General features: G+C 34.2%; 1 protein-coding gene across 1 annotated transcript in view; it reads left to right on the top strand.

The window, feature by feature from the left end:
- The window catches only part of LOC144545496 (uncharacterized), a 171766-nt gene extending 157354 nt beyond the window's left edge, over positions 1–14412 (top strand). Inside the window, exons 4-6 of the mRNA XM_078294065.1 lie at positions 13422–13556; positions 13862–14035; positions 14299–14412. Of these exons, the coding sequence (XP_078150191.1) occupies positions 13422–13556; positions 13862–14035; positions 14299–14412 (423 nt within the window). The remainder of the gene's footprint in view (positions 1–13421; positions 13557–13861; positions 14036–14298) is intronic.
- The last annotated feature ends 977 nt before the right edge of the window (positions 14413–15389 follow it).

Below are 15389 nucleotides of genomic sequence, written 5' to 3'. Positions count from 1 at the left end.
ATAACGGAAAATGAAACACTCCGCGCTATAAATGATTTGCCTAAAGGAAAGGCGAGCGGCCCGGATGGTCTCCCGGCAGAATTCTTTCAAGCTTTTTGGGCAACAATCAAAAAAGATTTCATGGATCTCATTAAAGCAATCTTCATTGAAGCGGTGGACATCGGTGCTCTCAATAGGGCAACAATTACACTAATTCCAAAGAAGATGAATCCAGAAATAGTCTCTGACTTCAGGCCAATCAGCGTCATCAACACCGTGGCCAAGATATTCACCAAAATAATGGCGAATAGACTACAACCTCAACTCTCAACCCTGGTTATGCCGAATCAAACGGCATTTGTGAAGGGACGCTCTTTGATGGAATCATTTCTGGCGGCAAGAGAACTTTTATCCTTCTGTACAAAGAAAAAGATCCCGGCGATCCTGTACAAGGTCGACTTCGAGAAGGCATTCGACACAGTAAACTGGTGCTTTCTCATAAACCTTCTAATTGAGCGAGGTTTCCCACCACGATGGACCTGCTCGGTCCTGGCAACGCTACGATCCTCATCCTCCTCAGTTAGAGTTAATGATGCACAACCTAGATACTTCAGACACATGAGGGGTCTTAGGCAAGGAGATCCGCTATCGCCTATGCTATTCATTCTGGTTGCTGACTCCCTCAACAGATTCCTCCTAAATGCTAGAACAACAACACCGCAACACACTTACCTACAGCCGGAAGTAATCCAGTACGCAGATGATACTATAATTATAGCAGAGGCTGACCCAACAACCTTAAAAATTATCACTAGAGTGCTTCAGAACTATTCCCAGTCAACAGGACTCAAAATCAACCGCAACAAGAGCACCTTTGTTCCAATAGCGATACCTCCAAATTTGATACATGTCATTCAAAATATCATCTCCTCTCCATCCTCCCACCTACCCATGAAATACCTAGGCCTACCGCTAATGGTGACGAAGCCTCGGAAAATTCACTATCAGCCACTGCTGGAAGCGGTCAAAGGCAGAATGGAGGGGTGGTCCTCAAACCTGCTATCTTATGGAGGAAGGATCACCCTTATAAAAGCGGTTCTCTCGGCAATGCCAATTCACTACATGCAAGCACTGCGCCTACCTGTAGGAATAGTTAAGCACGTCGATAGAATGAGAAGAAACTTCCTTTGGAAAGGGAACGCCGCATGCAAAGGCATTAACTGCCTGGTTAACTGGGATAAAGTTTGCACCTTGAAAATTAATGGGGGTTTGGGAATAACGGATCTGCGTTGCCAGAATGATGCGCTTTTGTCAAAATGGCTTTGGGCCATAAGGGACAACCAAAATGGGATCTGGCCGTCCACCATAAATAGGTTGTATGGCATCACTTCAGTGGATCACATACGTCACAACCCGGACGCATCTTCATTCATCAGGGCACTCTCACATCTAGTCCCTTTCTACAGGGTGTCGACCCAACTGGACAATGGAATGCAATGTAGATGGACATCAACTGGCAAATATACATGTGGATCGGCCTACAGGGTCATGCACCACACGGGTATAGTGGATGAAAATCATAACCAGCTATGGAAACTGCGAATTCCAATGAAGGTTAAGATTTTCATATGGTTAATGTTACAGGAAAAGATCCTTACACAAGAAATCCTTCTTGTCAGAGGATGCACCATCCAGCCAGGATGTCATCTTTGCGGAAATACGTTGGTGGAAACTAGGAATCACATGTTATGGGAATGTGTTTATGCGGTGAATTTTTGGAGAGGGCTATGTGCGTACTTCAACTTACCACATAGAGGAGGTCAGGACATAGCAGATGCCTGGAAAAAAGGACAAATTAACCAACCCCCGAGAGAAAGACGAATGTGGAGTGTGGCCTGGGCGGCGGGTGCTTGGGCCCTGTGGAGAGAAAGGAATAGGCGGTACTTCACAAACAAGAAGCGCCACGTGAGACAATTGATAAATGATACAACTCTGGATGTCATTTCTTGGTCGCGCTTTGCTTAGTTCATTTGCGGTCATGGAGCCAGGAGGGGCATACTGCATCCTTCTGGCGACCACATTTTCGAACTAATTTTACATCTTTCTTTTCCTTTCTCTTTTATCAGGCTAGGTTGCTTTAACTTAGCCCAAAATTGTGTAAATAAAACTTTTTCTTAATTAATATATCGTTGGCGACTGTTTGTCGCTAACCATCAAAAAAAAAAAAAAAAGAATATAATCAAGAAAATAGAAGTATGTACATTTCATCCCTTATTAATAAAATTAATATATGTAGTATGTATAAGAAAAATTGTTAACATATATATTGGTTTCCGGTACAAATGGTCAATTTTTCTATTTGTAAATGAGAAGAGTTGTCACGCCATGTAAATAAATATTTGTAGTATGTAAATAGAGTATGTAATAAAAAATGTATGGTCGAATTGAACAACAAATAGATAAAAGTCACGTAGGTTAATTATTAGCATGTTAGATTAGGAAGGGTATATATTTACTCCTTTGGGCCAGAGCAGGCTTTTAAGATTAGAGGATTTTGTAATGGGCCATTTCCAAACAAATTAAATAGTACTTTCAGAATGAGGATCCAAGTTAGATAGTACATATTAATGGAAGCAGCTAACAGTCTCCGGCCCTCAGTCCTCCGAAAATCTCCGGACTTTTTACACTAATCCTATAAACAAGTTCATTAGGTCATGTAATACTATGACAACAATCCTATAAACAAGTTCAATGGATGTTCTGCAAATGAAACCGCGTGGTCCCAGATGAAAATGCTTGAAAGTTGTTGAAAACGCATGACAGCTATTGTGGACCACCTTCTGTGAACATACACATAGTATCTTGTAAATATACACATATTATCCTATGAACATACACATATTATCCTGTAAACATACACATGTTATTCTGTAAACATACATATTGTACTTGAAATTATGGCAGTTGTGGCAGTTGAAAGCGCGTTAGAATTAAGCTAAAAAGAGAAGACTTTTTATACACGGAAATTTTCGGGGAACTGTAGCCCGGGGGACGTTACCTTTTCTCCATGTTAAAGGCTCCAATTCATCTAACATCTTTTAGTAATTTTAGATATTAAAAATGTAATTTTCCAGAGTTGAACATGGACGTGTCTTCTTGTAGAGAAACGGAACTTGTACTGTTGCGCTAGCTACGTTACTGTTCTCCCTAATTTAATTAACAATTTTCAGAAGTGCTTATGCTGTTCGTTTAATTCCTAATTGATTAATAATTTTTTGCATCATGTCTTTCGGAATGAAGATCGAAGTCAATTGGAACCAGACTCAGAAAATATAAATTGATTAATACTTTTTTGGTGTCCACTTTCCAATCTTGTTTTTTTTTATTTATTAAAGGATTCAATACACCCATTATCTTTTAGTAATTTTAGATATTAAAAGATGAGTATAACTATGGTGTTTTTAGGTTTATGAAGTTTCTTTGTGAACTCTAGTCTAAAATCTATTGGATTAGTTTCAAACAACGAATCAGAACCGTTGAAATCCATCTACTTACTAGTAATGTGTCTACATGCCAAAAATATTTAAATTAATTTGAAAGTTTAATTTTTTTGCATATAGATGCATCACTTGTAAGGTAGATAGGTTTCAACGGTTTAGGTTCGTTGTTTAAAATCAATCCGATAGAATTTAGTATTGAGTTAAAAAAAAGACTAGACTAACTTAAAAACACACTTGTTCTACTTATTAAAAGATACTATTTTCAATAGTTCAACATGTGTTTTCTGATAAAGAGATGGAATTTGTATTACTGCATTTTGTTATGGTTCTCTCTAATTTAATTAACAATTTTAAAATATAACAGTTTCCGACAAATATTATTCAGAAAACTGGCATTCTATCTTACCTTTTGGAGATAGAATTGAACAAAATCTGATCGATTGGTTTGGTTTGCTTCTCCCTGGTAAAATCCAGGACAAAAACATTAAATAAACATAAAAAGTAGGGCCGGTTTGATTGGGATTCAATATAGAATATTCAAGAACAAAAGTTAATAATTTTATAGTACGTCGAAGAACCAACGAACAAAATAATTTAATATTGGGATCGTGAACTAGTCATATTTGATATTATTTTGAGAAAAAATGTGGGTCATGTCCCGCCCTTTTTGCCCCCCCGCCCCCCCCCCCCCCCCCCCCCCCCAACCCACCCACCCATTTGATTTGATTAACAAATAGTCATATTTGGCATGGATAAAAGCAGGGGTCTTCATGTTTGACTCTAAATCCTGCAAATATTACTATATAGTAGCTAACTTATAAGAACCACGCGTTTGGTAACAAATGATTAAAAAAATAGAACTCCTTTCCTCTAAAACCATTGTCGTCTCCTACCCCCGTCCCACGGGAGTTTGGTAAATAAATAATTAAAAAAACAATCTACTTTCATTTCATTCTTACTAATCCGCCATGGACACGACATAAAGGGATACAAACCTTTCCCTACTTTCCCCACTGGCCCACAAATTCCCCGGGGATAACTTCTCTTATTAGTACTGTACTGCCCACTTCCGAGTGAATACCTTGAGAGGTTTAATTTTAGCTCCGCATTAATTTCACATTATGAGCAACATCCTATATGGAGGTATATTTGCTCATATCTAGAAGCCAAATTTAAATTTTCTGGTATGATTATGTTCCGTTTAACAGACAAATTTCCCCCAACTCTAATAAATTTTATGTTGTGAACACAGATGATGGGCTCCAAAGCATAAGGCTTATTTTTGAAGCTCTGATCACCATTGGTTTTCTCAAGGATACTCCGCCCGAGAAATTTAAAGATATACCAACTGTGGATGTTTATCAAGGTACTTTATTACTTGATTTTAGCTCCCTTTGTATCTAACCCCAATTCCAACTCTAAACCCTATACCCTAATTTTCTTTGAGTGGCAACTAACAACAGATGACTGGAAGGCACAATTAAATGACAAAGATGAAGCTTGGGTAATTACTCCCCTTCACTACTTCCCAGGAGGTAAGAGAATTCGTAGAAAGGCATCACGAGGTGGCACATGGAATAATCGCAAGCAGAAAGAGAAGGACAATAAACAGGCCACTTGGTATGTACGCAAGTTCAAATTTGTTGGAAGCACAAATGAACAGCAAGCCACAAACGATGGAACGGGACTTCAAAAATACACCATGATTGAGTACTTACCTAAGGAGGATAAGGTAAAGAATGAAACCCTATATTGGGATGAAAGTGTACTTAATTTTCTCTTGTTTATATTTAAACTCATCTCTAATTACAGACATATTCCAATTGATTTCAGCCCCAGTATGCACTATGCCGAATTACTGTAGATAATAAGAAGTCTGTCCATGACAAACCACCATTGAACTCTCATCAGCAGCCAAAAATCATGGTAAATTAATTAATGCTCTTCTGATCGTAGGTAGAGATATATAGTCTTTCACAATTGCAGTTGGTCCTCTACACAGGCATTGCACCTTATGGATACATTAATTGATTCATGCATTAAGTATCAAATTTATAAGTTATTAAACCATAAACTTGACAAATATAAGATAAATTTTGGATGAGCATAGATAGACAAATTCAACAGTATGTTCTGAAATTTCTCATTCAAACTATCATTTCCTCTCTCTTGCTAATACAAATTAAATAACTCTTTATGTATATATAGACAGAAGACAAATTTTATAGATAAAAAAACAATTAAAATATTATTACAACCACTTTGTCCAAAATAATAAATAAAATTTCTATTTTCAGTTTTTAATTCCGATAAATCTTTAGAACTCCTAAAAGAAATTTACATCTTTAAACTAATTAAGTTTAGAATTTAACATCCCTCTTAAATTTTAGTTTTTTCTCCGTTCTTCAAGCCGCGAAGATTTTTGAATTTCTCAAACATCTTGATTGGAAATGAATTTGTAAAAATAGTGACAACTTTGGTCTCCACTATTGACTAGTATAAATTCTACATTCTTGTCCTTCACATGCTCCCGAACAAAATTAAATCTCACATCAATATGTTCTCCGTTCATGAGGGACAGTTTTCTTTGCCAACTTGATTGTCGACATGATATCCACATAATTGTGAGTAGGCACTTGTTGAATAAAATTAATTTCATTAAGTAGTAATTAATGTTCTTAACTAAACTACGTACGGGTGGAAATGTAATTAGTTGAATATATACACTACAAGAATGGAAGAGTATTCGCGACGATAAAAGTGACTATCTGCGAGGGTATACCGTCATAAAAGTACTTTTTCTATTAGTGACGGTAGTATTTGCGACGGTATACCGACAGTATCGGTCGCGAATACTCCTCTCATTCTTGTAGTGATAATAGGACCATGTAAATTATAATATTTTTTTTATCAATACAAACGTTAGCCGGTTTATGCCGCTAACCTTCAAAAAAAAAAACTAAACTACATACATGTCACAAGCATGCCACTGCTGCCACATATTTCGCCTCACTTGTCGAAGTGTCCTGATTGGTTACTTCTTTGAAGAACAAGTGAAAACCGTATTGCCCATAATAAATACAAATACTGAAGTGCTCTTTCTATCATCCGTGTTTCCACCTGAACTACTATCTGAATAACCAAAAGCATTAAAATTGTTAGAGGATGAATCATAAAATAAACAAGGAACAGAGCATCTTTTATGTAACAAAGAATCCATTTAATGGCTTTCCAATTTTTTGATCTTGGCTCCTCTATATACGGACTTACTAGCCCAACAACATATAAAATGCCTCTTGTGAAACAACTTAGCACTACAAATGCCTTAAACTACCAACTAGCTAGGCTTTTGTATAAAGTTGCATCAATCACAGTTCCTTTGTCATGGTGAGACAACTTAGCACCACAATTAACTGGTGTGTTAAACGGCTTCCAATCATGCATCTGAAATCTATTCATAACTTCGTTTGGATAGGCCTCTTGTGGAACAAAGTTGCCTTCATCTCAAGACTGAAAAAATAGGGCACAAGTCCCAAATTGTTCAGTTAAAACTTGCGCATCGTAACCTCATCAATCATTTATTTATTGTTGCCAGTAAAAATTAAATCAGCACATACAAAGCTATAATCAACATATTTTTATTTTCAACCTACAAATCAAGTGCTTATTCAAACATGCATTGCACGAAATTGTGCTCTTTAAAATACTAATCAATTCGGGTGATTCAAGTTGTAGGAGCTTGTTTCAAGCTATATCGGGCGCGGGTGGGGGGGGGGGGGGGGGGGGGGGGGGTTGAGGGCATTGTTTCTCAACATCAATCGATGGGTGGAACTGGAAAATTTAGACAGGAAAGGAATTTGAATGTACACGTGATATTTTATGGGGATGATGAATTATATAAAATCTTTAAGAGAAATAAAAAATTAATTAAATTTTTATATATATGATAAAAAAGTTAATTATGAGCATGGCTGAGCATCCCTTGAGCTATACATAGATCCACCTCTCTTCTTTTAGAATCCCATTGAGGAAGACCGACTTGACATGCATGTCAAAAAAATGTAATTTAAATTGTACGACAATAGGAATCAATAGTCGAATAGTTTCCATTTGAGCCACTGGCGCAACCAACTATTCATAATCAATGTTGGCCTTGTGTTTGTATCCTTTTTCCACCCTTTTTTCTTTGTATCCTAGATTTCACCTTGCACAGACATTTGACACCAATCGATTTGTAACCTTTATGAAGAGAAGTTAGTTATGAGATATTATTTTTCTCAATTGCATCCATATAGCAGCACACCATTTGTCATCTTTAATCGCTTCTTCAAAAGAAATATTTTCGCCTTAAGCTAAAAGAGAGAAAATTCAACTCATTTGCCGCCTTGTGTAATTCCTTATGCTTCTTGTTTTCATGGTTCTATAATCATCATCCAACGAGTATGCATTAGATGTTGTAATTATATGTGGCATGTATTTTGGCATTTGCATCTCAAGTCTTGTCTTCTCATGAAAAACCTCCACTATAGAACTCAAATCCCAAAATCGCATGGTAAATGCCCGTTCTGGTCGTACGTAATGAGCGTTTCACAATAGGAGTTGGTCTTCTACACGTGCATTATGTATTTGTTTAATGCATAAAATAGCAGACTTCATTTTTAAACTTTTAAACTTTTAAACCACAAAGTCACAATCTGATTTTGGTTGATAACAACTCCATTGCAGGAAATTGATCATACAGACAGCAACAATGGGGAAAGAGGTGAAACCATACTATATCAGACACAGCTATAATTTCAGACAAATCATATTATCCAATATATAGCAGCCACAGCAGCAGCAATAGCAGAAAATGCTATATTAACATCTCCTTTTCACGCACTTTTCCGGTTTTTCCTTTAGTGACATTCTGTTGGCCTAATCGTGGCCTATGTTGGTTAGTATCACAGGAATCAAAATAGAAAATGGATGCTAAGACAAGCTTGACATTAATGACATTGCTTTATGCAAGGCAATGAAAATAACTAGGCAGTTTAATTAACCTATGTTTTAAGCTCTTTCTTTTTTCATTCTTTTTACCCAATAATAGAAGTAAGGTAGTTTCAAAATGGTAACTAAGGTAGCAAGTAACTGAAATATTTGTAATGCGTTGTTATATTAAAATATTGTGCATCCAATTCAATAATGTGCTACTCATTGTAGCCTTTACCACGAGCTCTTTTCAATAATCTGCTACTCATTGTACATTATTCTTTTTATGTAAATCCTTTATTGGTACCGCAGGTGGTAACTTTCAAAATACAACAGGGTACTATAATCTGTCAGATCTTGAGGTAAGCCAGGACACATAGAATGTTTTCATAAATTAATGCATTATATCATTTTTTGTGTTCTTCAAATTGGCATAACTTTCTGTGCAGATGTTCTTTGCGCGAGTTGTACAGGGAGGAGAACTAAGTGAATTTATGAAGCATTTTTCAAAGGATTACATAGTACAGGTAAGCTAAGATACATATCTTTAGCAAATTAGACAACCATTTGCAGCTATTTGCTACTAATTGCAGTAAAATATAGTGACATGAAAACAATCTCTCAGAATATTATTGTTCTGAGCTTCTCAGTAATAGTGTTCTGCCCTTTGGCTAGTACCAACCTCGAGCATTACTAGTTTATGCACATGATTCCCATTTTATGCAACATATGGTTCACACTTTTCAAACTAACCAACCCGTTAGCAATAATAGCAGTTGCTGCCCACAAGTCTGAGGTGAAATTATTCTACTGAAAAATAAATAACCATTAAAGATGTACATCTTGATTTGGTACCTTCCACATTACCAGTTACAAGATGGGCTTTACAAGATGGGCTTTACATGTTTTCTTCTAATTACATGTTTTCTTTACATCTTAATTATATATAGATATATACATACACAATTATCACATTGTTAGTTAAACAATCACTTTTGTTCACCCCAGATAATATTTTGTACCTATTTTTGCACTTGAAGGTTTTTTCTCGGAAGATGGATCAAATACCAGCAGCAAGCCCAAAGGAGCACAGTACTGAAGCTGCATTGAGGAATCCGTAAGAAATTTTTCCACAAGGAACTCATTAACGCATGCATAACTAATTATAGAGACAAGACCATGGGTTCAATGATCTTAATGAGTTTCTTTGGTTATATATACTTATATATATTTGTCGACAAATTCAGAAAGTTACTGACAAATAATCCTGACACTTTCATATATTTTAATGTGTGTGTGTGTGTATATATATATATATATAGAGGTTGGCTAAGATCAAAGTGGTAGTTCCTGAGCTTTGGTGCTACCAATTCATTTTTCAATTTTCAAAGTTCAAAACATCAATCCTAACCGTTCAAGTTGTTCTCCATATTAAATTGTGCGGAGACCAAATTTTATATTTTTCTGAATTTTTTTACTATTTATTAAGCCACTTTGAAAACAGCTGATTCAACGGTGGCTTAACAAAACAGTAAAATCAGAAGCCACCGTTGGATCAGCTGTTTTCCAAGTGGCTTAATAAATAGTAAAAAATTCAGAAAAATGTAAAATTTGGTCTCCAAGCACAATTTAATATGGAGAACAACTTGAACGGTTCGGATCGACATTTTGAACTTTGAAAAATAAAAAACGAATTGGTAGCACCAAAGCTCAAGAACTACCACTTTGATCTTAGCCAACCTTGATAACTATTGTAAAGTAATTAATTAAATTACAGAAATAAAAATTGTACATCAGCTCCAGAATTCAATCCTTACATTGTAGTAATAATACCAATGTTCTATTATTCCTACGTTATCTTGCACAGTAACATCTTGTTTACATTTATTTCTTCTTCAGTAGGAAACGTAGTCATGGCACTACCATGAAGACCATAATGGAAGCAGATGTATCCACACAAAGGCAAAAAAAAGCCAAAGTTGAGGTAATGGGAGAATCATGTACATGTTGATAACATTTTCCATTTTATTATTGTTTTTTTTTGATAAAAGTGGGTAACCCACCGATTTTTTATAAAAGAAATCTACAATGTCATAGCAATCGGTACCAGACTCTTTAAAAACAAACTAAAAATGTAAAACATACATCTAAAGCAAAGAAAATACAAACTGAAACATAACAGATATCCAGAACCTACACACAAAAAACTATGATGTTGCAAAACAGCCCCTTAAAACCAAAATCCATCTAGTCAAGACCAACCGAGCCCTACACTAAATCTTTTGTTACATCAATTTGATGCATGTTTGGATGGGATCCACCTATAGGCAGCAGCCCCTGATTACCCCTTCCTGACCATTCTGCCCCTCTTGCAATAATATATTTGCATAATATATCACAATTTAATCAATATCAGTAGGAAGCAATAAAGATAACTTCAACAATGAACCAGAGCATTTGTTTTTCACCCAAAAATGCGTCATAGCTATAATTTGAGCCCCTACTGATTTGGAATTTGTCTTAACTCATTGAAAACACAACTTATTCCTAGCTAGCCATATTGACCACAACATAGCTCCTCTAAGTAATTCTATCAGTAACCTATCCTTCAAAGGAATACCTTTATCAATAAACCATAATTCATCAATAGTTGTATAATCAAAAGGAAAATTGTTCAACTTAGCTATCCAATTTCAAATACTTCAAATAAAAGGACATTGCACAAAGAAATGATCTACAGTCTCAGCTTCGCCACAAAACACTCAAGACACATCCCCTACCATCCTCTTTTACTCTAATTCACTCTAGTAAGTACACTTTTTTTTCTTAACCATCCATAGAAATATTTTAATCTTAAAAGAAATATTGACCTTCCACACAGTATCGTAATCTTTATTCGTAATTCCTCCAAACTCCAACCACTTATATAAAGAATGAACCGTAAATTATGGTTGTTAAATGTCATTTATGAAGTTTTGAGAGTGCAATGTGCTTGTATTCAAAATCATTTTTCTTCCATGTATTTATCATCTTGCTTGCTTATTCGACATCTTGTCATGCGGTTCAATGCAATGAACTCTCCGACCTTTTGTTTTCTGTGCAGATAATAGGACTGACTGCAACAATAGATCATGAACCGGAGTTTGTCAATTCACCAAGCCGTGTCAACCAAAATAACGGGCAGCAAATTATACTATTAAGTAATAATTCTGGCTATAATCAGGTAATCTATATGAACCTAGTAGTTTGCAGAAAGAATGTTAATGAACCTAGTATTTTGTCAAAAGGAAAAGAAAATGATTTTTTTCTTGTAAAACTTTATGAATGTGTTTCATTTCATGGTACAAAAAAATGATAGGTTATGCAGTTTATTACAAAGGTTATGCTCAGAGTTATTAATAACTCAATGTGATCTTGTTCAATGCTTTCCAGTAGTTGTATTTTCGGTTATATTCTTCAGTAGTTGTACTTTCGGTTAAAACCTTCTTACTTTTTGGTGCCTCTGAATTGATGATTTGCACATTGGTATTCTTGTGCAGATTTTTGAATCAAATTCATCCCTAGAGAAGGGGGGGCAAAGTAGTCATCATAGCAACTACATCGGTACAAACCCAAGAAGTGGTGCGACTTTTGAGCAATGGGCTAATCCAAGCCTAGATAAAGATACGTTAGAAGGACTGGTTTCGTCTTGTAGCACTCACCATCATGCTAGCTATAAGTTGGATGACCGACCATTAATGGTGGAAACCGGGGGCAGGTTGGATCAGCAGGTAATGTTTAAGGGCCTGATATTTATTTGACCCAAATATAAGTTAAAATTATTCTTTCTTATTTATTGTTAAAAAATTATCGACATGGGTTTTATATATATAGAGAGAGATGGACTATAGTGTATTGCAATATATAGTTCTTGTTAATTGGACTATAAATTGTCAGTTTTAATTTTCAAACAACCGATTCAAACTGTTTAATTTGATATCCATATTAAAATGTGTTTGGAGACAAAAATTTTATATTTTTTTGAAAATTTATTGATTTTTTTTAGAATTTTTTAAAATCATTGTTTTTCTATGGTCCAGAAATTTTTGAGAAAACAACGATTTTCAAAAATTCCAAAAGAAATGTAATTTTTTTCAACAAATGTAAAATTTGGTCTCCATTTACATTTCAATATGGAGAACATGTTGAGCTATTCAAATCAACTATTTGTACTTCGAATCCAATAGTTTGTAATTCAATGTACAAAAGGGGCTATACATTGCAATGCACCATTGGATGAGCAATTTTCAATGTGGCTTAATAAATAATAAAAAAATTGATGTAAATTTTGGTCTCCAAGCACATTTTAATATATATATCATATCTAACGGTTTGGATCGATTTTTTGGACTTTGAAAATTGAAAAATAACTTCATTGCATGAGACCTCAGGAACAATCGATTTGATATTAACCAACCTAATATATATATATATATATATATATATAGTGAGAGAGATAGGCTACCATATTGTGCAAATTAAAGTGCGGGTTTTAATTTTTGCTTACATCTCTAGTTTTAAAGTTCAAATAGTCAATTCAAACTTCTCAACATGTTCTTCATATTGAAATATGCTTGGAGACCAAATTTTATATATTTAATTTTTTTAAATTTACTATTTTTTTATAATTTTTAAAAATCGTTGTTTTTCTGAATTTTTTATTATTTTTTATTTAATGAAAAACACTCATTTTGAAAAATTCGGTTATATATATATCATTTAATGTTCAAAAAATGTTAGCATAAATTTGTCCTTTTATTTCATAAGGTGATATTGGTTGTGCTAAAAATGACTATGAATTCAGTATCTTAGTGTGATTTCATTTACATGTTTTTTTTTATACTTTTATTTTTATTGATTAATCTTCTATACTTTTTGGGCATCGTGCTGAATATAATTAATGATGATCTATACTTTTGTATTCTTGTACAGGTGTTTGAACAGAATGTACAGGCCCCTCATAATTTCAAGCCGAATTCTACAGAGCCAATGGATAACCAGAATAGAATTGAAACCGATCCAAGCACAAGCATTTTTGCAATTACTGAGGGCAGGTTGGGTCACCAGGTAATGGATTAACGATATAATAATTTTTCATTCAAAATAAGTTAAAAAGATTCTTTATTTTTTCTTGTTAACAAATTTATAAATATATTTCGTTTGATGTTCAGCAAATGTTAACATATATTTTACCTTTTATTTCATCCCCTAATAACATATATATAGGTTAATATTCGGATTACCAATTAGAATTCAGTAATTCAGTGTGATTTCATTTACTTTTTTCTTTCATATTTTTCTTCTAATTGGTTATTCTACTTTTTGCATATTTTGCCCAATATAATGAACTATACTTTAGTATTCTTGCTCAGATGGTCGAACTGAATGCACATTTTCAGGAGCCTAAATTATATCATAATACCAATGGGAATTCTAAAGAGCCAGTGTCAAAGAATGATCACCTTCTCAGCTGTAACCAGAATATAAGTGCACTGGGACCTAGCACAAGCATTTTTGCAACTACTGACGGCTGGTTGAATCACCAGGTAATGTATCAGGACCTTTTTTTTTTTTTACTCAAAGAAAAGGTAAAAAAATTATTTTATTTTTCTTGTTAACAAATTTATCAATATATTCACTGAACCCAAATGTACATTTGGGTTATGCTTAAGATTACCACACATTCAGTATTTCAGTGTGATTTAATTTAGTACTGGTTTTCAATCATACTAATTGATTAATATTAATCTTCTTTTTCGGAATCATGCTCAATATAATGAACTATATATACTTTTTTTATTATGTACAGATGGTTGAATTGAATGCAGATGTTCCTTTGGATATGACAGAGAACAATAATTTCGACAAGTTATTAGCGGATATTCAAATCATGGTTGAAAATCCGGTTAACCTTGACCCTTAACGCGAATAACATTGGGCAAACGGAAGCGTCTAATTGTCCAAAGCCTTTTGTTCACCATTTGTCCACAGCTTTGACTTGCGCGAATACTGTAAAATTACTTCTACATGCTGTATAATTATACAATATATCACATAAAATATATCAGTTAATCACAAAACATCCAGCAACTATTTGAAGTGGTCCCATGATAGTTAGAAAAATATTGCAACTTGCACAACAGGACAAAATAAATGTACTTTCTAACTGTACTTTTGGAAATTACAGTTATAGAAAGTTATTGGCAGTTAGAGTTAATTATTAGCGTCCGCACTGGGTTGAATCTTGTATACTGTAAAATTGAATCTTGTATATTGTAAAATTGAATCTTGTATACAATAAAATTTTCAATTGAATCTTGTATACTGTAAAATTGAATCTTCTACACAGTAAAATTTACAATTGAATCTTGTATACTGTAAAATTGAATCAGCAGAACTGTAAAATTGAATCTTGTATACAGTAGAATTTTCAATTGAATATTGTTCGGATGAGTAAGAAGCCTCTCTATCATCTCTTTCTTCCAGATTTTCACAAGATGAATACTGTAAAATTACAAGATGAATACTGTAAAATTACAAGATAAATACTGTAAAATTAACAAATCAATACTCCATATTGCCTTTCTATCATCTCTTTCCTCCAGATTTTCACAAGATGAATACTGTAAAATGACAAGATGAATACTGTAAAATTAACGGGGCAATACTATAAAATTAACAGATCAATACTCCATATCGCCTTTTTATCATCTTTCTTCCAGATTTTCACAAGATGAATACTGTAAAATTAACAATGCAATACTGTAAAATTAACATATTAATACTCCATTTCGCCTCTCTATCATCTATTTCCTTCAGATTTCCATAAGATGAATACTGTAAAATGACAAGATGAATACTGTAAAATTAATGAGGCAATACAGTAAAATTAACAGATCA

This window comes from Carex rostrata, chromosome 28, assembly GCF_964058835.1.
Source record: "Carex rostrata chromosome 28, lpCarRost1.2, whole genome shotgun sequence".
Classification (NCBI taxonomy): domain Eukaryota; kingdom Viridiplantae; phylum Streptophyta; class Magnoliopsida; order Poales; family Cyperaceae; genus Carex; species Carex rostrata.
The sequence above is the reverse complement of the archived record's forward strand: the minus strand, read 5'-3'. Positions and strand labels throughout refer to the sequence as shown.